At 37.5% G+C, this 22,522-nt stretch overlaps 1 protein-coding gene across 1 annotated transcript in view; it reads right to left on the reverse strand.

Moving 5' to 3' along the window:
• Window positions 1-239: 239 nt before the first annotated feature.
• The window catches only part of TOPAZ1 (testis and ovary specific TOPAZ 1), a 47,265-nt gene continuing 24,982 nt past the window's right edge, over window positions 240-22,522 (reverse strand). The window contains exons 9-20 of the mRNA XM_068933341.1: window positions 17,841-17,904; window positions 16,565-16,716; window positions 16,255-16,347; window positions 15,857-15,972; window positions 14,238-14,304; window positions 11,089-11,263; window positions 9,705-9,805; window positions 5,195-5,360; window positions 4,173-4,337; window positions 2,892-3,095; window positions 2,142-2,325; window positions 240-501 (exon numbers count right to left, since the gene is read on the reverse strand). Of these exons, the coding sequence (XP_068789442.1) occupies window positions 288-501; window positions 2,142-2,325; window positions 2,892-3,095; window positions 4,173-4,337; window positions 5,195-5,360; window positions 9,705-9,805; window positions 11,089-11,263; window positions 14,238-14,304; window positions 15,857-15,972; window positions 16,255-16,347; window positions 16,565-16,716; window positions 17,841-17,904 (1,701 nt within the window). The 3' untranslated portion in view covers window positions 240-287. The remainder of the gene's footprint in view (window positions 502-2,141; window positions 2,326-2,891; window positions 3,096-4,172; window positions 4,338-5,194; window positions 5,361-9,704; window positions 9,806-11,088; window positions 11,264-14,237; window positions 14,305-15,856; window positions 15,973-16,254; window positions 16,348-16,564; window positions 16,717-17,840; window positions 17,905-22,522) is intronic.

Here is a 22,522-nt window from a genome sequence, read left to right on the forward strand (position 1 = left end):
ACAGGTTTTGTTACTCATCTAATGATACCATTACAAATATCTATGTAAGCTGCTGTGACAATCTATATACGGATACTTGCACCTAGGAAAAATGTTGTCCTACTTTTGTGCTACTATCTGCATTATCATCAGCATAAATATTTAATAACAACTTGAGCTTTGAGGCCTTGCTGTTAATCAATAAGGCACAAGTCTGAACACAGTGGGAACTATCTTTATTGATTTATATTATTTTCAGCAATGATTATTTTAACAATTAAAAAAAAAAAGTCTTTACTAATTAATGACTACTGAAACAGCCAGACCCTTCCAGCCCATTTCATATTCTCCTGCAGCCATTTAAGAGCAGATGTAAGATCCAAGCTGTAAACTTCTTCCATATTAACATTCATTGTCATATGCTTAAGAAAAAGCTTTGGATCTGATATACGAGCAGCTAGGATCAGCCTCTCCACTGCTGTTTGATAGTCGTCTTTGCTCTGCCCTTTTGGATCTTCACATCTGTAAGAGATTTTTCACAAATACGAAATTATGTAACATTCAGGCCCTGTGACACTTGCATGATGCCTTATACTGGCAACAAGATTATAAAAAATTCCATGCCTCATGTTCACTTCACTTACGATAGATTATGTTACTTTCTAGACAATTCTTAGCTGATTATTCCGAAGAATTAAAAAGTTAGTAAAAGTGCTCTCTTAAACATATTTCACAGTACTAGAGAATAACAGGATTTAATGCCAAAGCAAAGTAGGTCTGCAATATTCACGGCAGCACATTTCATCAAGAAATGCTCAACTCTGGGCTGGAAAGTTCAGTAAAAGAATGTAAAACATTTTATGAACTGGATATTGCAAGAATTTATGTACGTCCTTGCATCCAAAATGATTACTCATTTTTGGCATATAATCACTTTTGGAGTAAGGATGTGCTCAGTGACATGCCTATGTTTTGGCATGATTAGGACCATATTCTCTAACTAAACCAGCAGAGGTACAACAGCATACACCTGAAATTGCTATCTAGTGTTGGCTAGAACTTTTATATCAATCAACAAATGGTCTTAAAAAGAAAAAAAAAAAATCTCATGATGGAGTTAAATTATCTTATGTGTCAAATCAGCTGAAGAATGTATCATGACTCATCACAACAAATTTTCTGATGACAAAAATTCTTAAAATTATACTGTTGTTCTGGCCAGCATTATTTTCTAAATAAATTAGATCACAGTGCGAGTTCAGTATGATTTTTCTTTTCTTCTGCAAGATACGCGTTTCTTATTTGATAGTATATAATGATTATTTTGTCCTGAGGTAATCGAACAGCGTTCCAAAGGTAAATTCAATATTCCCCTAAACGACAGCAGAAAAACTTCCAGAAAACAAATCAGGCATTTTTGAGGTAAGATGTTCCAAAAAGATATAGAGATAAAAAGCTTCTCATTTGTTGAAAAGAAAAACTAAGGGAAACTATACCTTGGGAAGGGTGGGAGGAAAGAAGATACAGAGTATCTGAGTTTGAGATGCCCCGGTTCACACTTAACAAATCCAGCTTTTCTATGCAGTTTCACATTCTGATGCTGAGCCACCAAATCTCAGATAAATTGGGGTCTTGAAAAATAAAGTATTAGTATAATCTAATGACAGTGATTGGTAGTTTATGGACAAGAGAAATTACCTTTTATCTGAAAGTATTCGGTTTCATAGGGAAAAATCACAGTAAGAAATTTAATACTGAGATATCCCCTACAAATAGAATCAAGTAAAATGGCCTCATGCATTCCCCAAAGAACAACCAAGAAATGTTAGATTTGCCTTTCGAAAGGCATAACATTTTGACTGTGTTCTTCTACTCCACTGCTTAATCACAACAAAAGAATCTATACACTGAAATATCAAGCTATCCTGGTTTAGAAAATACAATATGCTCTTAATGCGCTAGACATATTCAGGTAGGGAAACCAGTTCAATATCAGTCTGGAATAACTATTTTCCTGCTCGTAGCTGTTATATACATATAAGAATTTAAAAAAAGAACATGTTTACTGCTCTATCCCATCCAACAGAAAATAAGGTCTCTCATGAATATTACACAATCACATCGATAAATACTGTCAAAGTGATATATATTTGTCAACAAACCTTTTCAGTATTATTTGAAGAGTCTGATTGGTAGCACCTAGACTTTGAACATCACTGGCATTTGAAACAAGGAATATTTCAATGGCCAACAGCATCTCTACCTCAGACAGGTAAGAAGGAATTGGCAGAAGTTTGTGATACAAATTTCCCTGCAGCAGTGGGTAGCAACCCAATGACAAAGCACCTGACAGTAAATGAAGAAATGCAAGAAATTAGTGTTACCAATACTGATCATAGATCTGTTTTCACCTATATGTGGCTTAGAATGCAGAAAGAAGTAGGTAAAAAAAAAAAAAAACAAAAAAAACCACCCTAAAAAAGTAAGAATTCTTAACAGACTTTATTATTATTTCACCTGTGAAATGGCCTGATTCAAGAACACAACAAATAGTCCATCCTCATAACACTCTCTGTTGTAAAATGTTATTTTCATCAATGAGTATTATCAGTGATGATTATCGCTCTAAATAGGAGTATAAGGAAGTATAGTTTGCCTAGATAAAAACGTGAAGACAATACACTTTTTAACCTTTTCAGTATTCACATTTCGGAAATTCTGAAATTGAACTCTGAAATTGTAGCTAATCCTGATATTTTGGTTACAAATGAATTGCTGATAGCGATACAAAAAGTACTGTTTTCTCCTTACAAAGTATACCCTTACCTATTTCTCCCCAATATACTGAGTTTTTATGAGTGTACGCTGTCCAAAGAGCATAAGCAAAGGGTATTGTTTAAAAAGCAACTTACTCTTGTAATAGGTCCTAGCTTTACTCCACAAACAACTTCTTCCCAAACTGGTGATTAATCCTCTAAGCAGAAAAAAATCAATAGGTATGTTTTTTGAAAGCATGAAGTCTACTGCAGAAGATGAGATCCCAAGGTTCTTGCTCTCAAAACAGGCATGTATCAGCTTGTTAAAAAGGCGGCTGTACCAGGAAACATCTACAGTATCTAAAATGAAGAATGTTAATTACTGAATTCAAATCAAAAGCAAGTCTAATTTAAGAGCGCTGTCTCAATGCTGGGATGAGTACCTAAATAAGGATTCTTGCTTCCATTAGCAAAAGGGCACACAGTTGAGATAACGTACAATAATGGCACTTTATTCAAAAGCCATTTCACATAGTTATACACATTTCCCTTACGTTGTGAAAGATAAAATTTAACATTAAAGTCCACATCATAATTTCCTGCTGAAAACAGTACGATCAGATAAAAATATATGCCCTGCTCAAGATTAAGAGTACAATCTTTACCTGGTGTCTCAGACTCCCAAAATCTGCACCAATAAAATCATCTTGGTGCCTCAAGTTCTGCTTCTGCTCATGAACTGCCCACTTCTTGGCAGGATTCAGCAGCCTAGTTAGTATCCATCTCATAGGAAAACATGTTTTAGGATCCTCAAAGTAGACGGTGTTCCAACTAAATTCTCTTATATATACCTATTCTCTCAATATACCTAAGAATGCACACTGATAACAGGAGTGAGCCCTATACAAGTGAGTCAAGTGAGGTTTCTTCAGTGGAGATTAAGGAACTACCCATCTCAAAGTACATACCCAAATTTGTCAGATAAACGGAGCCTGAAAAAGCACTCATTTCTTCACATGGTGTGTAAAAGAAGCCTAGCTCAGCTTCAGAAACCAACAATGTAGAAATCTACACTGAAGTTAGAGGAAATGAATCTCCCTGATGACATCTCTGTTCTCTCCTACTTTTAAAGATAGTATGGTCTTTAAAAATTAGCAGGTCTTTCCTACAGTTCTGTGTAACTGGGACAACTGGAAAAAGAGGACAGCTGTATAAAGTGTGCATGTGTGTGTAGTACTGACTTAATTAGTAAGAGTTGCAGAGTACAGCAGGTATTTTCACTGTCATCTACACTCATTGCAAGAAAATGGGCATGTCAAAAATCCATCTTCAACAAATTTTAGCAGCAAATGGGAGGCAAAAAAAAAAAAAAAAAGGAACAGTACATAATCACCTGTTACATTTTTAGCTCTTAACACAGTACCTTTCTCTACTTACCAGAACAATTTTGGAAACCTGGTAAGTTCTGCAGAACTTCAAATGCCTCCCTGTATAAACTCTTACTCAAGTATTCGTACACCAGCGAACGTGACAGATTATGTCGTTTGAGGATGTCCATTTTATCACAGGGCCACACTGGTGCATTTGTGATCCATCCTGACTCTGCAGCAAAGAATAGCGCAGTGTTATTTCTACTGACTGAAACAGCTGGACACTTGTGACTTCTGGCTATTAAAAGTATATTATGAAATGCAACAGAAAACAAATTTCAAAGCTTCACATAAAGCTTAATTCTAGTTATTAATAATTTGTTCCTCATCACAAATACTTCTTAGATCCACCCCCTGAACCTTCATATTTCGAATAGCCCCATCTTTAAATATCATGGCAGTGTCTCTCATACAGTGGCTTGCCTTCTATAGTTTTATGTATAAATATTTTAAAGCCAAATAGCAAATTTTAGATCCTATTACTTTACAGAACATCTTTTATTCTTCTTCATACTCCCGAGTTTCCTTTCTTCTTTTCATCAGGTCAGCAGAACTCCAAAAAGCAAGTAATTGAGTTTTTTTATAGCAGAAATATTTTAATATTCAAAGTTAGCTTCATTATGTGTGGCTACTGTGAAGGGTGAAGAAACACTGCCCTGACCCCAGCTTGAGAATTTGTTGAATTTCACAAATTTCACTGAATTTCACCTGAGTGGAAGAGGAAACCTGCATGGAGCAGGCTCACCTTCCAAGCTGCACCCTTCCCCTATTAGGGTAGGTTTTTGGATAGAACAGTGTGGATGGCAGTTAACTGAAAGTAGTGTTTCTGAAAAAAAGCTGGTATTAGTATTTCTTACATATATCAAGAAGAATGCTAGCTGATAAGATGGATCACATTTTTGCTGTCTCAGTAACAATACATTTATTTTATCACATAGACCAGCTTTTAACTTTTAGCTCAAATCTTTCGTAAGAGGGAATAGTACACACTTAAATGTCAAAACTCAGTTCTTTACAACACACATTTACCTCTCAATACCCATGTTGCTCCATCCAAACTTCCAGTTTTAAGAAAAAATTCTGCAGCAGTATTAACAATTTGACATCTTGATGCTGACTTTTCTGGACCAATAAGTCCTTTCAAGACTGTAAAGTATATCTTTAGCTCATGCAATTTATCTAAAACCTTCCTTCCCTAGCAGGAGAAGGGGAAAGGAACGGGGAAAGGTCAGAGAAAGTAATGACATGAGTGAACACAAAGTATATTTACACAAAATACAACAGATTTAATCAGGTGTATAGATTTAAATAGATCAGTTTAGTTACATTATCCAAGCCGAGTGGGGAGGAAAAAGATTTCAGTGATAAGAATTCTAATGAATAAATAACAGATTTTTTTTATTTTTGACTCTGCAGCTAAAAAAAAAACAACCATGGTCTAGTAGTTCCCAACACACTATTCCCTATAATACTATTTCCAGGGTAAAATGTTCCCATATAGTGTTTCTAATATACTTGGCAATTTATTTGCATTTGCTTACTCTAGTTTATTGACATTTTCACTGCTTTTGATTCCATTAGGCACTACAGATCGGTACAATTCTGAAAAGATCACACAGGTATTTCATACTGCAGCAGAGACATAACTGTTGAGCTGAAATAATTATTTCAGCATAAACCAAACAAAGTGCTAACAGATGTACTCAGCAGAAAAAAAGCTGGAAAAAGTAGGGCCTATCTGGCCAGCAGTAAAACAACCAATAATTTTAACATCAGATTCCAGGCTGAATTTTAGTCTGGTTTTCTAAGGAAGCTTTCCATGAGTCAACCTTCCTTTCCTTCCTCCAAACAACTTTCTGGTTTGTTGGCTTTTTCAGTCAAAGATGAAAGCAGGTTAGCAGTCTCAAAGACGATGAAGATCTGAGCAATCTAAGAAAAAGTGATGATCAAGGCAAGGAGAGATACCAAAATAATGCCTACAGCAAGACAGACAGGCACGATTCAGTATTTATCCTGTCCAGCAGGAGCTTGCTGGTCAACACATCTCCAGACTAGAAATGCTCTACCTCTTGCTTAGAGGGACGCATCAAAAAGGAGGCAGCTTATTAAAAAACACGTGAGCAGAGGGAAAGGGAGGTTTACAAGAACAGGGAAGTCAACAGAAAATTAAACTTACTTAACAAGAGGTTAATTTCCTGAAAATGCCTTGTTTGTATGCACATTCATACTGTGCACTGGCACATGCTCAAAACTAGAGACTTTTAAAGGTCTACAAGGTACCTGCAACGGTGTGCTCACTTGGGTTATCTGGACGTAACCCATAAAAGAACACAGATTAGACAACCACAGTTAACATTTAAGGTGTAAAGAATCCCCTTCACTCTAGGTGCATATGGTTGTAGGGAAAAAAATACGTAGGAGGAAGACTACAGGTGAAACTTGAACAATAGAACAGAAATTTAGAATGTGTGTAAAAGAGACATAAAATACAAAATTGAAGGAGGACTGGCACATATGCCATCCTTCTAGTCAATGGAAGAGCCGCTAAAACGTTGGTCTTCGCAGAAAAGTGGAGAGCATGCGGCCATAAACGCAGATAATCTGCATAGGAAGAGCACCCAATGAAAATACAGTTGTGGAATGAGATCCTTAAATAGACAAAATTCTCCGACCATTCCCCTGAAGTGACAGAACAGTTGGGTAAAAATAAAACATAAAGTCCTTCTCTACAGGAAATAGTTGAAATATCAAATGGTTGCCAAAAGGGGCTTTAACATTGCTACAAGTAAATATCCAGAAAGTAGTCCAAGGTTGCTTGGAGGGCTGTCTCTATGGAATTCTATTCAAGTCTCATATCCGCATTGTTTTTCAAAGTGTATGTGTTTTATGGCCTTTCTCAGCTCTTAAAAAGGATATTCTCTTTATGAATACGGAGCATACACACTTGACCCTGACAGCCACCAAGCATCAAAGCTATGAGATAAAGGGGTTCGATGTTCGTGAAGGGGAAGTGATCTGAATGTCTCAGAAGCACATCTAGAGCTTGAGGCAGTTGAAAGCATTCATTAAAAAGGCAAGGAGCATGTCCTAAAACCAAAATTACGTCAGTCACAGCAGGAAGATCAATCCTTCACCTTGTTTTCTGGACCAATTTTTGGAAGCAGCAAGAGAGAAGATCAAGCAGATACTTCTCCATAACTACAGGATCAGAGACTTATCTGAAACAGATTATGGAGTGAAATTGGTTGTAGACAGGTAGGAATGACAGTTCTAGTTCATCCCTGAGACATGGATCAATTTGGGGATTGTCGGTTCCGATAAAAATCACAATCACTGCCTTGTTCATACTCCAATATTCTGAACGCAGGTTGTCTGCAAGGCTACTTGAGGATCTTGGTGAACAGTTTGCTGAGAGATGGATTTGACACTGAACACAACATTCACAATGGAGGTATGACTTTTTTTGCTCTTCGCATGAAAAAAAGTAATATAAGCAGACTGCTTTTAATAACCTCTTTTATACAAGAGAAACACTACACACATTTTTGACAACTCGCATCTCTAACATTAGGACGTGAACATGAACCTCTCCAGGATATCAGAGATTCTGCAACCCAAATACCAGGATGCCCATTGTAACAGACCTGGAAAAGAGCCAAGTGTGCAACAGCATTTCCCTGCAAACACTGAATATACTCTCTCTGCTGAAGAGAGCCAAATCCCAAGGCAAACTAAGCTCTCAGATGTGCACATGAACACTAACCACCCAACATCAAGAATCTAGCCTACCTCTTCTGTGACCAGGAATTCTCCTAACTATTTTAACAGGTGAGTATAGTGGAACAAAAAATGCTTTAAAAATTTCTAGTGTAGTACTGTAAAAACGTTAATACAAAGACCTTTCCTTCCCTCTACTGCTAAACAGTGCCACACTGTGCTGTGACAATCTGTTGTGACAGGTAGAACAGCCTGGTGTGCTGCAGCCTGGTAGGGACTTGCTAAAAAAAACTCTTCAACCCAAAAAGACGATGCTCCAAAATTACCGATTCATCCAAATGGGTATATCGCCTCTACAGTAAGCAGCTTTATCAAATATCCTTTGGGGCTTGGGTTGATCGTGGAAATAGACGGTGCAGTGCACGAGTTTTATATAGCAAAAGTCCTGAAGGCCATCCCTTATACATAGTTATATTAAAAAGACTACTTTAATCCCTTGATACAAATTAGAAAGGGCTCCCCTCCAATAATTCACAAGGAAAACAAGAATCAAAAGGGGACAGGGAGGGTCTTTGCTTGTGTTCATAAAAATACATGCTAGAGACTATGTTATACGGGGTACTCCCCAGTACAGCATAATTATTAATGCCATTGCCAGGAAGGTAAATTCAGAATGGGATCACTGGCCAAAATACAGCTCCAAAAGCATCAGTGGTTTAAATAGCTTGTATATATTTTTTGTCGTTTTGCATTGTATAGGAGATCCAAGCTGGTAAACACTAGACCGCTTCCTTCGAGGAAGCAAAAGAAAAAATTATCAGTGAAACAGAGCTTGCTGCAGTGAACGTATGATTTTATGAACTTCTGAACCTCCGCTGAGGACTAAAGAGTGTAAATACCCAGTTAAAGGTCTAGTCTCTTAACCGTGGCCCTTTCTATTATTTGATAGCAAGGAAAGGACTGTAAATGGTATTTCTTTGTGATAATTAAGTCTTTGCATGAGTCACAAGACTCCTAGGTCCAAATCTGGTAAGAGGTGTGAAATGAAAAAGAACCCTAGATTCTAAAGAGGAAAAACACTTCCAGTGATGTTCTGGGGAATAAGCTGTTCGCCAGGTACAGGAGTACTCCCCTTCTGTCTTCCTTGCCTTAGCCATTCCACTTGACGTCAGGTTCTAAGCCATCAGTGCAGGAAAGGGCCCAGTCAAACTTCCTTAAATATTCCTCGAGTTGGAAGGTTTCTGGATACAACAGTATTGCCAGAGGAAAGTGACATTTCCGGGAAAAAATCCCATCAGCACCTGGCCCCAGAATCTAAGGAAGACCTGTCTCTTAACTTAGGTTCATCCTTGGATCAGAAGTATTATGCCTGAGCCTAAATAATCAAGTTTCTAGGTTGCAAGACAGAAGTATGCTCTGTAATGTGCTTTTGTCTTGAAGCTCAGTTCATTCTACCAGGCTGCATAAATGTCTGGTATGCCTACCACTATAGGGAAAACTACCACAAACTGTATTTTGCTCCCAGGAAAGCCATGATTACACAAGATGCGAAAAATAAATTAAAAGTATATTCATTCTCACAAGCAACTCCCTCCACCTCGTTAACAAAGAAAGTAAGCAAGTAAGAGATACGTGTAGAAGACTGCTGTTCAGAAAGGCATAACAAAATGCTTTGATCCAGCTGAATGGTTGAGAAGGGCTAAGGCTGGGTGAAACAGATGGCACAGCCAGCCTTTCCTCTAGAGAAACATAGTTCAGCATTTAAAAAAAAAAAAAAAAAACGGACTCAGCCTTCCAATCAGGCTGCTATAGCCCAGTATACCTTTATCCACTGCAGTACTTTGTGATAAGAATACATTACACTTATCCCAGCTCTTCCAATGAAAATTCTGTCTGCTTCACTACACTGTGAATTTTTTATTACTGGAAGGGAAAAAAAATATATTACTTTTGGGTTTATGTGTAAATGTAGTTTTAAAGAAATTACACACTCTAGAAACAAGGTCATTGTGAAAACCTTAAATATATTTTCTGGAATATTTGGCATTAAATTAGAATTTCTTAACAAAGTACGATAAATAACTATAATTTATTCAGAGAACATTTTGTATTACTCTAGTTCATCCATAACAATAAGATGCTTGAACATATAATGGCATAACTTAATATAGTTATTTGCAAATTAAACTTCTCATTTTTTGGCACCATGAAGAAACGATGGCAATTACAGACCTGTGTTGAGTTAGAAGTTTTTGCAAACCACAGCACCATCTTTTACAATATATCCTACCAGTCTGGATACTGGACACTACAGACTAAGTTCCAGGCCCCACCAGAACCTTGTGGGTGTTCCATGACTGGAAGCTGTGATAGTTGTTTTATAACATGAAAGTCTGAGGTCGGAAAGGTCATGTCATATAATTGGAAATAAAATATTCCTCAAATTGTAGTAGTTAATACAGGTTGAAAAGGATCTGAATCATCAATAAAAAGATTTAATATCCAACTGTCACTTCACTGAGCCTGTTTTTCATAATCAATAATAAGAAGAAATGAGGTAGATACGTAAGTGAATGCATGTGTGTAGGGTAGTGGTGGTGGGGGGAAAGATGTCAGAAGTTTTAAATAATCAGAAGGCATTTTGTTCATGCAGCCCTTGTAGAAATTCTTGGTTCTGTACAGGATTAAATAACTCTGAAAATCTAAATTACTAAAAGAAAGTACAAGCTAAATGTACAAGACGTGATTCCATTCAACGTGTTTTTATCTGTATAAATATATCTAGTTGTATTTACAATCCTAAACCTCATTTATGCTATTAAGAATGTGGCACTTCAGATGACAATACTTAAATATGCTTGTCTTTGTCCTGAGAACAGGCCAAGATTGATTTATTAATGAAAACGTCTTCTTTTCCTGATCTGTCAAAGCTCAAGAGTGCACCTTTTGGAACAGGTGGTGAAACCCATTTAAAAATCCCTGACTTATGAAGTATGAGCACAGGCAAATTTATTTCGACTAGAAAATGGCATCTACTGAGCATTTCAGTTGACTGCATTTGCAGCTAAAGGAATTCTGAACATTGTATCATATAAAATTGACTAATGTCAAGAAAACAGTCAACATACTTTTTTTTTTTCGTTCTTTCAAAAACTCTACAAAGAATAAAGGTGAACAATAAAGTATTTACTGCATCTTAATTTTACCTGCATCAGCAAAATCACAAAAAGGAACTCCTGGTCTTTGTTCCTCAGAATCTCTGGTTAGTATTTCAGCAATAAATAATGACAATTTCTGAACATCACCAAAATGTTCATGTCCAGTTTTCAAATCAATATACAGATTTCCCAACTTGGTCCAATCGCTTTTTTCCCTGCAATGCTGTGAAGAAGGCAAGGGATAAATATAAGCGAACCTTCTTCCAGAAGACCAAACAGAAAAGGTATTTAAATTCAAGAGATATACCTGGAATAGACTTAAAGCAATAAAGAAAACAGAGTTAGTATATAATTTGTCCCCTATGACAGTACTGAATGAATTCTGATTCCTGACATTTCCCTCAACAGATTATCCCCTCTCTCTAAGGAACAGATCACAGCATCTAGATCAGTTAATTCAAATAAAGACATTTCTTATAATGCTATGATTAAATCTCAGCCTTTTATATTCTTTTCTCTCACTGTTCATGCTGTTATGACACCTTTTCTTTAGTTTGTTAAAATTTTATTAGCGCTATCAACCCCACTTTGTTTCACTGGGATTAAGTTAACTTGTATCTTCCCATTAATACAGGCTAAGATAAGAACATGGTCCCGGTCAGACACTTGTTACTCTGGTGTAACTTTTCCAGGAGTTTCAGGACTAAGCCTGTGTTTATGTGCTGTAATCTAGAGACGTGCTGGAGATGCACATACACATTGAAATGTGAACTTTAAACCAACCGGCTCAGGATACTAATAGCAGTACAGGGCTGTTAGGCAGGGTCTGCAGGTAAGCCAACTGAGCATTTATACCAAGACCTAAGAAGGATAACTGCAGACAAAAAATTATAGAGGTGTTCAAGCACTGACTGAACAAAGTCTTGAGCTGCCTGCTCTGAATTCAGTGTTGACACAGCTTTGAGCAGAAAGTTGGAATAGAGACCTCTGGCGGGCCCTTCCAACCCAAATTCTTCCATGGTTCAGCACAGACCACGGAATCCAGAATTTGAGTATTAATTTAAGAACTAATTTGGGTCAATCATCTCTCTGAAATAAAATGGAGATCTAGCCTTTTTTGATATGTGAAACTATCTTTTATCAGGAATAAATCAGTCTCAACAGCACTTAGCTTATTCCTTAATTTATAACCAGAATGAAACTCATGTTGCACTGATAACCCATGAGACCTGGAGCACTCTGGTTTCCAGCAACAACAAAGTCACATCTAACATTCAATTCTACATATGTTCAACTAAAATCCTGTACAGCATCTTTCTTCCGAGTTCACATTGAATAAAGAATATTAAAAGAAATGTTACTGTGGCTCATCTGTTAACTAGTAATTCTTATCCATCCAAGAAATACTGTAGGGAAAAAAAAAATCACCACAGTGCTTTTTTTGGTTAAGTCGCTACTGAAAAGTGAAGACATTGTAGCATTTGTATAATATACACCTATTTCTGCATTTGTGCCATGAGGTGCTAAATGCTGGTACTTAGAGCATAGTTCTCAGGTCTAGGTTCAAGATAAACCTTTCCCTTATAATTTTTAAATCTGTTCTCTATAAATTATACCTTTTTTAAAACTACTTCTTTCATGAGAAATAAAGCTTTTTATATCAGGCCAGGAAAAATCCTGATGGGCTTATACATACTTAACCTAATTTGACTTTATGATTCAGTCTTGGTATCTGATAGCAGGTACTTCACTGCGCCTTCTAGAGGAAGAGTTATACTAGTCAGACTCCACAAATTGGGCACACGAAAAGCATGCCAAGAGCATGAAGGGTGAGACCGGGCTATTGAAATGGACCGGATCCCAGTTTAACTTCTCTGTGTTGCATGGGTGTTTAAGGGTGACAAAAAGATATGACCGAATCTCATTCAAAGGTATCTGAGTTAGCGTTAAGGTAGGTTGCACCTGCGCTGATCGTTGTGTACACGGCAGCACAGGATCCAGTGGTGGCTGTCCTAACTCTTGCACTGTTTCTACAGCTCATGCTAAGATGCTGTGACCAGACTACCATTCGCACATGAACTAGTTTGCTAAAAAACTTATTTATATGCCTCATCTGCAGCTACACCTGTGACTTCAGTGCACACAGAGGAATACTCTCAAAGGCTACTTGTCCCCAAATGAAACAAGCTTCCCAGGGGGTTCCCAGCATAGTCAGGGACATTCACAGCCTGGGACTAGCTTGGCCTCTAGAGTTCCAGTGATGGGGGCACGGAAAGCCCAAGGTGAGAGGACTGCATGGTTTTGATAAGCATGTCTTGGACATGCTTATCAGGAGTCAGAGCTGACGTGCTGTGTTACTTCTATTAATATAAAGGGCTAATATTTGCAAATATTTTGCAGGCTCTTGGAAAGCTCATGAAGGAACATTTAACAGATATAATTTCTTGTGATCTCTGAGGTTTTTTTTTTTTTTAAATCTTTTTTGCAAGATGCACATCAAATTGATGGTTGTTTCCTCTATGCTTGCCAGATGGCTTGAAGACGACTTCCGTATTATTAAAAAAATAAAATAAAAAAAAAATCAAAATTAAGTCCTGGTTCTTACCTTCTTAAATTTAGGTCTCAAGGTGTGCATGATAGTAAGTGTGTGATAATTTGTAAACAGTACTACAACTGTACACATAAAAAGTAATCTGCCCTTAAGGACAAAAAAAAGTGTACCATTAAAGAAATTAAGTTATAACATTTACTTATTCTCTGAAATACCCGTTTACCATTACCAGTTACAGCCTTTTACAATTGCATCTTCATACTAGATGTGAATTCTATCCATTAAATAAAATATTAAATATATTTTTGGTACGGAAGATTAAAAGAACAATAAATGTACAGCATACAAAGCAAGTGTTTAAAATTACAAAATCTTTAAGTTAGGTTCAAAACTAAGATAAAAGCCTCAAGTATGTAGTTAAAATAAACACTGACACACCACAGAAAAGCCAAAGACAGTTTTCCCCTGGATGTTAACCTTTCTTAAATATGGCTTTGCTTACAATGTATTACCGTAAACTCAATAAACGTCATAATAAAAACTTAAAATGACATAGCAATTGCTATTTCCTGTAGATTTTAAAAAGTCATGAGATTTAACTAGTTTAAGCATTCCAAAAGGCTTAAAGAATGCACACATGCAATACCTGAATTTCAGTCATTGCCAAATTGAAGTCAAAATGCCAGTTCCTTTTACAGTGTTTTTCCTGAAATCTTCAATAAGAAAAAAAATATTAATGTGATTTTAACATCAAATGAACCTATTTCTATTCAAACCATTCACCTTTCTAACCCTATTGAACTGAACACCATACTAGCAGGAAGTGATCAAAAAAATCATTTATATTAAAAATGAATGTAATTTTTGACTTGATTTACTACAGACTATACAAACTGGACACTGAAAACAGACATTTATAACAATATCAAAGGAAGTCAGTACATGTATTTCATGTATTATGCAAATTATTGAACAGAACTATTTTCACAGAAAATATTCCCTTTTCTCAGGATAAGTATAATTGAAAAGGTAAGAGTAAGACTTGCAATCCATTAAGTAAATGTAGAGCTGTATTGCACATGTTTCTGACATGAAGGCAAAAAAAAGCGTTGGCTACATGAAACAGCGCGATTCAGCTTCAAATAGCTAGTAACATAACATTTTATTCTGCTTCTGCCACTGGAACAATGAACGCAGCTACCGAGTGCGATACAATCATGTAGAGATACTTAATCTACATATGGGTGAACTACTAAATGTAGTGGAAGTAATACAGTTGCTCTGTCTTCACAGATAGACTGCTTCTCAGTTTATGATAAAGGGACACACATCCTGGAAACTCGGAAATGGTCATTCCTTTGTGAATCAGATTCCTCATGTGAAAAATGATAAAAACTACCTCCAACAGGTGTGGTAAGTTGCATTTGTAAAACAGTGATATCCATGGACGACAGGTGTTCTCTTTATGGGACCAGTATGAAGAGCAGTAAATTTGATTTCCATAGTGTTTTCTCTTGGAAAAGTGATATCTTGTATTAAAGTAGTATGTGTTACACGTTTTGATTCCTCTAAGAATCAAAACTTGCTTTATGAACAGCAAATTTGTTTCTCAATTTTTATATGATACAGATGATGCACTAGGGTGATCCATTTTCTTGTAAGTGGTAGGAAGACATCAACAGTTTCAGAACAGATTCAGGTTGCGGTGTCACACTTTGACCAGCATCACCCAGCAACACTGGGGGAAAAAAAAAAAGCACCCTCCTCCCCACTTATGCTGGCACAAGCAGTTATGCAGTCTCATAGCAAATGAAACTAGAAAACTACTCCAGATAATAACTAGCTCTCCTATTGCCTACAAGGGCTTTTTATTGCAGAAGTACTGCTTGTTTATGCTGGCTAAGATACGTATTAAATCATAACATCTCTAATTTGACTATAGTTATACAAACTTGCAGCACACCTGGGAACAGCATTGCATGAGATTGTATTGTAAAGTGATATCAGTTTGTTTCAAAGTTAAAAGATTTCAAAGATAGAAGATCCAAGATTTGGATTCCGACTGCAGTTATAATTAGCTTTTTTCATATTGATCATCAGAGTACAGTTAGGCATGATATGATAGAATCACATGTATTTCCATCCAAAACACTAAGTCTGGATTTTCTAATTGGCTTTTTAAGTCTTTCCATAAACTTATCAAATAGAACCTGATGAAAGAACTAGATCAATTCAGTTACAAAAAACAGCTCCTTAAGGACATACCTGGATTTTATGTTCAGAATAGTATTTATTTCCTGACTGGAAACTTGCATTTGGTGAAGGAACTTAATAATGAAGTTAAAATGTTCAAACTCAAGAAACATACCAGCATCAACAAGCTGTAAAATCAAATAGGGGGAAGAAAAGTAAGCACACACAAAATTGGCATCACTTAAGTATTTCCAGAAGCAAGTGGCAAACATCAGTGGGGAAAAAACGTCACAAGGAATCTCAGTCAAAAACTAAGGGATAAAGAGAAGTCTGCACCACAAATTCACCTAACCACAATGCAACTTTTAAAAAATTCTATTTAAAGAATAATGAAGTGATACATTTGCGTTTTAAAACAAGGCAAGGTATTTCACAAATTTCAACAAATAGTAGCACAATTACACTCCTACCTTACAAAATATACTGATTAACATAGGCACAGCATCTCTTATGTTCAAAGAAGCCATGTACTCAAAAATTTTCAGAAGAACATCAACAGCTGGCTAATTTAGGAAAAAAAAGCAGAATTAGTCTTACAACTTTGTTCAACTAGAAAGCTTAGTGTTTTTATTATAGAATTTATGAATTGCTTCATGTTTTTTTCTTATAAAAACTGGGTATCAAAGTAAAAACAAACTTATTACTACAAATGGCATAGTACTAGAAAGGCCAAGGTACTATGGATCAAAGAGTTTTTCAAAATATCCCAAGGTCACTTACCAGTATATTAATCAGTACAGTAACATTCAATATCTGACATACTTCTTGAAACAAACAGTTCTTGAGCAAAGAAATGAGAAGATCATTGAGGACTTGTGAAGCAAAATCTACACCAGGCATAACCTCTCTGTAATACTTTATAAATATTTGTGCTGAAAAAAAACAATTAAAATCATTTCACTTCAGGGTAACTGATTAACTATTTAAATGAGTTATTCCCTTAAATTTTAAAAGCAGTATAACAATTCTTAACTAGCCAGGATATTATGGGACTGTGATATTGAGAAAAATGGGTAAAAGGAACCAGTTTGAGTACAATGCCAACCTTACTAGACCCAGACTAACTATTCCGAAATACCTCAGGACGCTGAGCTGAACTCCACAAGCCCTGCAGGCTTCAAAGAAAGCTTAGTTTATTTGGGGCAGCATAGGAAAAAAACGCGCAAAAAAGAATGCACAAAACCAGTTTATATTTGGTGCACGAAGCCAGTCAGGCCTCTCCAGATGTGAAGCATTAGGCAGTGCAGTGCTATATCCAAGCGGATGATCTTACCAGCTGTTCCAGTGCTAGCCTTCACAGACATGTACTGGAGCCTGCAGGTGCTCAATGTTGTCTGCATTACAGCACTCAGTATTTCAGCAAGGGAACGTTACTAAATAGGGTGCAACTGCATCCCATGTTGGCATGGTACTACACCTGTTCTAATAAACTTTCAAAAACCCAGACTGCTCAGGACAGGTACAAAAGGAATGACCGTACAGAGTCAGATTTAACCCTTTTCAGCTGGACTCAAGAGGCTCAGACGGGTCTGAACGAACTATGGTCCCTAAACTGTGTTAATCATAGTAGTATGGCCATATGGTATATAGTAAAGCTGTCTGGGTGCTTTAGCAGCACTTCTTTGGAAGAACTTAATCCTAAAGTTTTTGGACTTACAGTGTTTGGTCAGGATTTTTAAAAGCGTCTTACAAAATTTTGGTTCAATTAAAAAGCCCCACTCAAGTTAGCAATCTCTGTTCTCAAACCTAGTTCCATTTTGGCCAAGTTCATTTTGCTTGGCAATAAGACTTACGACAACCTCCTAAAATAACTGCATAGCTAAACTCCCAACCTCAATAGGAAGTTGCACTAGGAAAACACATGGACTGGACATATTTCTCCTAAATCAGAACTTCTTATTCACTGCTGAAGTTTTGCCGTTACTCTCCAGACTGCTTCTGTATTTTAAATAAGCTATATATCAGAGATGCATCAAAAGCTACCGCTATATCATACCTGCACGCTGCAGAAGGCCTAATTCATTAATAGTAATATACGTCCGAAGTATTGCCATGCAAATCTAGAAAAAGAGAAAAAAAAAACAGTAAAACATGACCTCAGTTTATGCTATATTCAAACAAAAGAGCAATCCTCAAACACAAATTCTGTAAGGAAATAAAGTTTACACTGCTATTACTTAACTCATACATAATTGGGTCAATAAGCACTGTTAAAAGCACAGCAAATTTATAAAATATAAAAATAATACAGATGGCATTTTTGGGAAAAGAACTGCTGGGATCACAGCTCCATGCGTGTGTAAGTATACACTCATAATAAACAAAAAAGAAAACTGAAAATACGTTTACCTGGAATTTGCATAAATGTGACAGATTGTAAGCAAACATCCAGAGAAAGGGTAACCCAAGGGTAAAAGTGAAAACATGATGAAAAAAATTACATAAACGCTTCAACTTAAAGAGTCAGATAATCACCTAGAAATAAAGTTGCTAACATTGCATCTTCTCCAAAAGCCACTCATAACGGCATACAAGAAAACTCTCAGCACTAACTTGAGTTAATGAACCATTTGACCCCAGATCCACTTGATTTAAAAAATAAATCTATATTTAGACATTTTAATACAATACTTTGTACTGTATTTTTATTTTAACATCTTAAGCTGCCCTAAAAAACATATTAGCCTCAGTTTGCGACACTTACGCATTTTGCTTCAGCTCTACAGATGAAGAGAGTACTGAGATTAAATCTTAGAATTCTTAGTTAGAAAAAAGAAATTTCTGATACTTGTCACTTCTGGAACACTGACAACCTTTCTGCACAAAAACCTAAATGGATCTTACATTTAATACTATTTTGTGAAATAATCAAAAGTCAAGAGACAAACCACCCTGAATTTGTAATCATGTTTAAACCGAACTCAGTTCTGTAATTTTTTAAACTCAACTTCAAAATTAGTCAGGATCCAGTCATGGTTTTAGTAACACAGTGAATGGATTATCATCAAAGCCCAAGATGCTGGCTTGTGGCCAAGACATCTTTCTTGAAGACCAACAGCCTGTTCAGATCACCAAGTCAAACAAGACGACCATTCTACATCTGCGTATGCTGATTACAATTAAAAGCTGTTTTTGTTCTTAAACAGCACCATAGTGTCATTGAGTAATGGCCTAAGGCATCTTTCAGAAAATCATGTAGAATCTTTGCTCACCAATATAAATGCAGTGTCATTTGGCACTGGGTGAACTCATGTAATCCAAATCTACAATCCCAGGTGGCTGAGGGCATTTCCAATACAAACCTTAGCACACGCTTACACTATGTAAATTAATTTGCTGCCTTTTGGAATTTGTTTTCCTCCTCCTTTGGACTGACTCCCAAAAAGCACCAAGACTGCATCTGGGGCTATGACTGTTCCAAGTATTAGTGAAATTGCTTGGAAAATCCAGTTGTATATGTAACTATTGGGACAAGTTACATTACACGCATAAAAACCTAATTTTTCTGTTTCATTTCCGGCTTCTAGTAGGCTTAAGTTGATTTAATTGTTTCAATTTATAAAAGGTGTAATTAAATCTAAGGACCATACACAAATGTCAATCTCTAAATTCTGAGTTAATCATAATAGATTTAGGATGAGGGCATATGTATAATAACTAAAAAATAAACTTGCAACAGGAAACTGCCCAAGCCTGTCTCTGAACTGTGACAGAAAAGAATCTTTCAGTAAGCAAAAACGCAATGAATGCGAAAATAATGTTTCCTGTGAGGAATTACTCCAAAATAGACATTAACTGTCAGAAAACAGCCAATCAACAAAAAGCAGTACTTAGAGTTACCTTGGAAAAAGGTTACTACTTTTTTTTCATTGGCGAGCACTTTTGAAGAGATTGACACAGAAATTAAATGACAATATTTAACGTAAGAGAAGAATCAATTAGATTAAATTATCAGCAAAAGAACTCAATACTCCCCCATGTTAATAAAGTAAACTAGAAAGTGACATCTTCCCATTTTCAAAAGGTAGCACAGACCACACTGGTCTGTGAACCTCACCAGTTGATTCCACAAATAATTTAACACGACAATTTAATGAAAATGGGAACAAAATTGATATGTATTTTCTACAAGCAACTGACTATCTGGTATACCACAGTTTTACCACAGTAAAACAACAAGGTGCTGAATTTAGGAGAAAAAGCACCCAAATTTATGAAATCTTTCAGAATGGACTCTGATGTTTAATAAGGGGAAAACCCCACACTGCAGCCCTTCACTGCATGAGATCAAAGCAGGAGTTGCAAGGAGGAGTTAATAAAAACAGAAATCTTCCTATTTTATATCATGTTTGTTGATAGAGATTCATAGGATCAAGGAGAAAGACAAAGATATGTCTTTCAAGCCACTTATTTATTGTAACTGTGCAACTATTAGCCATGTTTAAAGTGTCATTTAAGATAGCATAATGTATTACAAGTATATTGGTAAAAAACAAACAAAAATCACAAAATTGTTGAGGTTAGAAGACACCTCTGGAGATCATCTAGTCCAAAGCCCTTCCCAAAGCAGTCAACTAGAGCAGGTCATCCAGGACTATGTCCAGTCAGGTTCTGAACTGAACTAAGGATGGAGACTCCACAACCTCTCTGGGCAACCTGGTCCAGTGTTTGATCACATTCGCAGTGAGCAAGTTTTCTTATACTGAAACAGTATTTCCTGTATTTCAGTTTGTGCCCTCTTGTCTTGTCACTGGACACCACTGAGAAAAGTCTTGCCCTGACTTCTTTATTTCCTTCTCACCCCATCAGGTGTTTATACATGTTGGTAAGATTCTGTCAAGCCTTCTCTTCTCCAGGCTGAACACTGCCAGCTCTCCGAGTCTCTTCTTGTATGAGGGGCTCCAGTCCCTTAATCATCTTAGTGGCATTTTGCTGGATTTGCTCCACTATGTCCAAGTCTTTCTTGTACCAGGGAAACCAGCACTGGACCCAGCACTCCAGCTGTGGTCTCACCAGTGCTGAGCAGAAGGGAAGGATCACATCCCTAGATCTGCTGACAACCTTCTTCCTAATATAGCCCAGGATGCTGTTGACCTCCTCCTTTGCCACACAAGGGCACATTGCTGGCTCAGGGACAACTTACTGTGCCCCAGGAACTCCAAGTCCTTTTCTCCCAAGCTGCTTTCCAGTCAGTCGATTCCCAGCCTATACCGGTACAGAGGGTTATTCCTCCTCACATGAAGGACTTTGTTTCCCTGTGCTGAACTACATGAGATTCCTGTTGGCCCGTTTCTCCAGCCTGCTGAGGTCCTTCTGAATGGCAGCACAACCATCTGGTGAATCAGGCACTCCTTCCAGTTCTGTATGGAATATGAATTTGCTGAGGGTGCACTCTGTCCCATTGCCCATGTCATTAATGAAGATGTTACCCCTAGAACCTCTAAGGGTACACCACTACTGATTGGCCTCCAGCTGGACTTTGTGCCATTGCTGACAACCCTTTCAGCCTGGCAGCTCAGTCAGTTTTCAGTTCACCTCACTATCCACTTACCTCGTCCACATTTCATCAGGTAGTCTTTGGGATGTTATGCTATGTCGAAAGCCTTGCTGGAGTTAAGATTATAAATATCAACTGCTCTCTGCTTGTTCACCAGGCTACTCACTTCATCACAGGAACCTATTAAGTTGGTCAAGCATGACTTTCCCCTTCATAAGTCCATGCCGGCTACTCTCAGTTACCTTCTTGTCCTTCATATGTTTGCAAACAGTTTCCAAGAGGATTTGCTTCATCAGCTTCCAAGGGATCAAGGAGAGGGCTGACCAGCCTGTGATTCCCCAGATCCTCTTTCTTGCTCTCATGAAGACAGGAACGACATTTACTTTCTTCCAGTTCCAGTCTGTGCAGGCCTCCTGCCACCACTGCTTGACTTCCTGCATGTGGGGATGGACCACTTCTTGAGCTTGGAGAAGGTGATCCTTGAAAATCTCTCTTGGACTCTCCTTCGCTCCAGGACTGTCTCTCATTGGATTTGTACAAGCAGATCTCTGAACAGGCAGGAAGTCTGCCCTCCTGAAGCCCAAGGTTGTGATCCTGCTATTTGCCTTGTTTCCTCCCCTCATGATCCCAAACTCCACCATCTTGTTCATGGTCACTGCAGCCAAGGCTGCCCGCTGATCTTCATATCACTGACTAGTTCTTCCTTGTTTGTAAGTATGAGGTCCACCAGAGCTCCTCCCCTTGATCAACTGTTAGGAAGTTATCAATGCACTCTAGAAATCCTCTGGATTTGGGAACTTGCTGCTGTGTTGCCTTTCCAGCAGATATTAGAGCGATTAAAGACCCCCATGAGGACCAGGGCCTGTGAACGTGAGGCTTTTTACAGTTGGCTGAGGGCCTCACCTACTACTTCTTCCTGATCAGGCAGTCTGTAGCAGACACCCACAACATCGCCCACGTTCGTCTGTCCTCTAAACCTAATCCATAAGCTCTCAACTGGCTCATCATCCATCCCTAAGCAAAGCTCCATGCGTTCCAGCTGCTCTCTCTCATGTAAAGGGCAACTCTCCCTCCTTGCCTTCCTGGCCCATTTGTCCTAAAGAACCTGTATCCAGCCACTACAGCACTCCAGTTCTGTGAGCTATCCCACCATGTCTGTGACCACGATGAGATTGTAGCCC

This window comes from Struthio camelus, chromosome 2, assembly GCF_040807025.1.
Source record: "Struthio camelus isolate bStrCam1 chromosome 2, bStrCam1.hap1, whole genome shotgun sequence".
Lineage (NCBI taxonomy): Eukaryota > Metazoa > Chordata > Aves > Struthioniformes > Struthionidae > Struthio > Struthio camelus.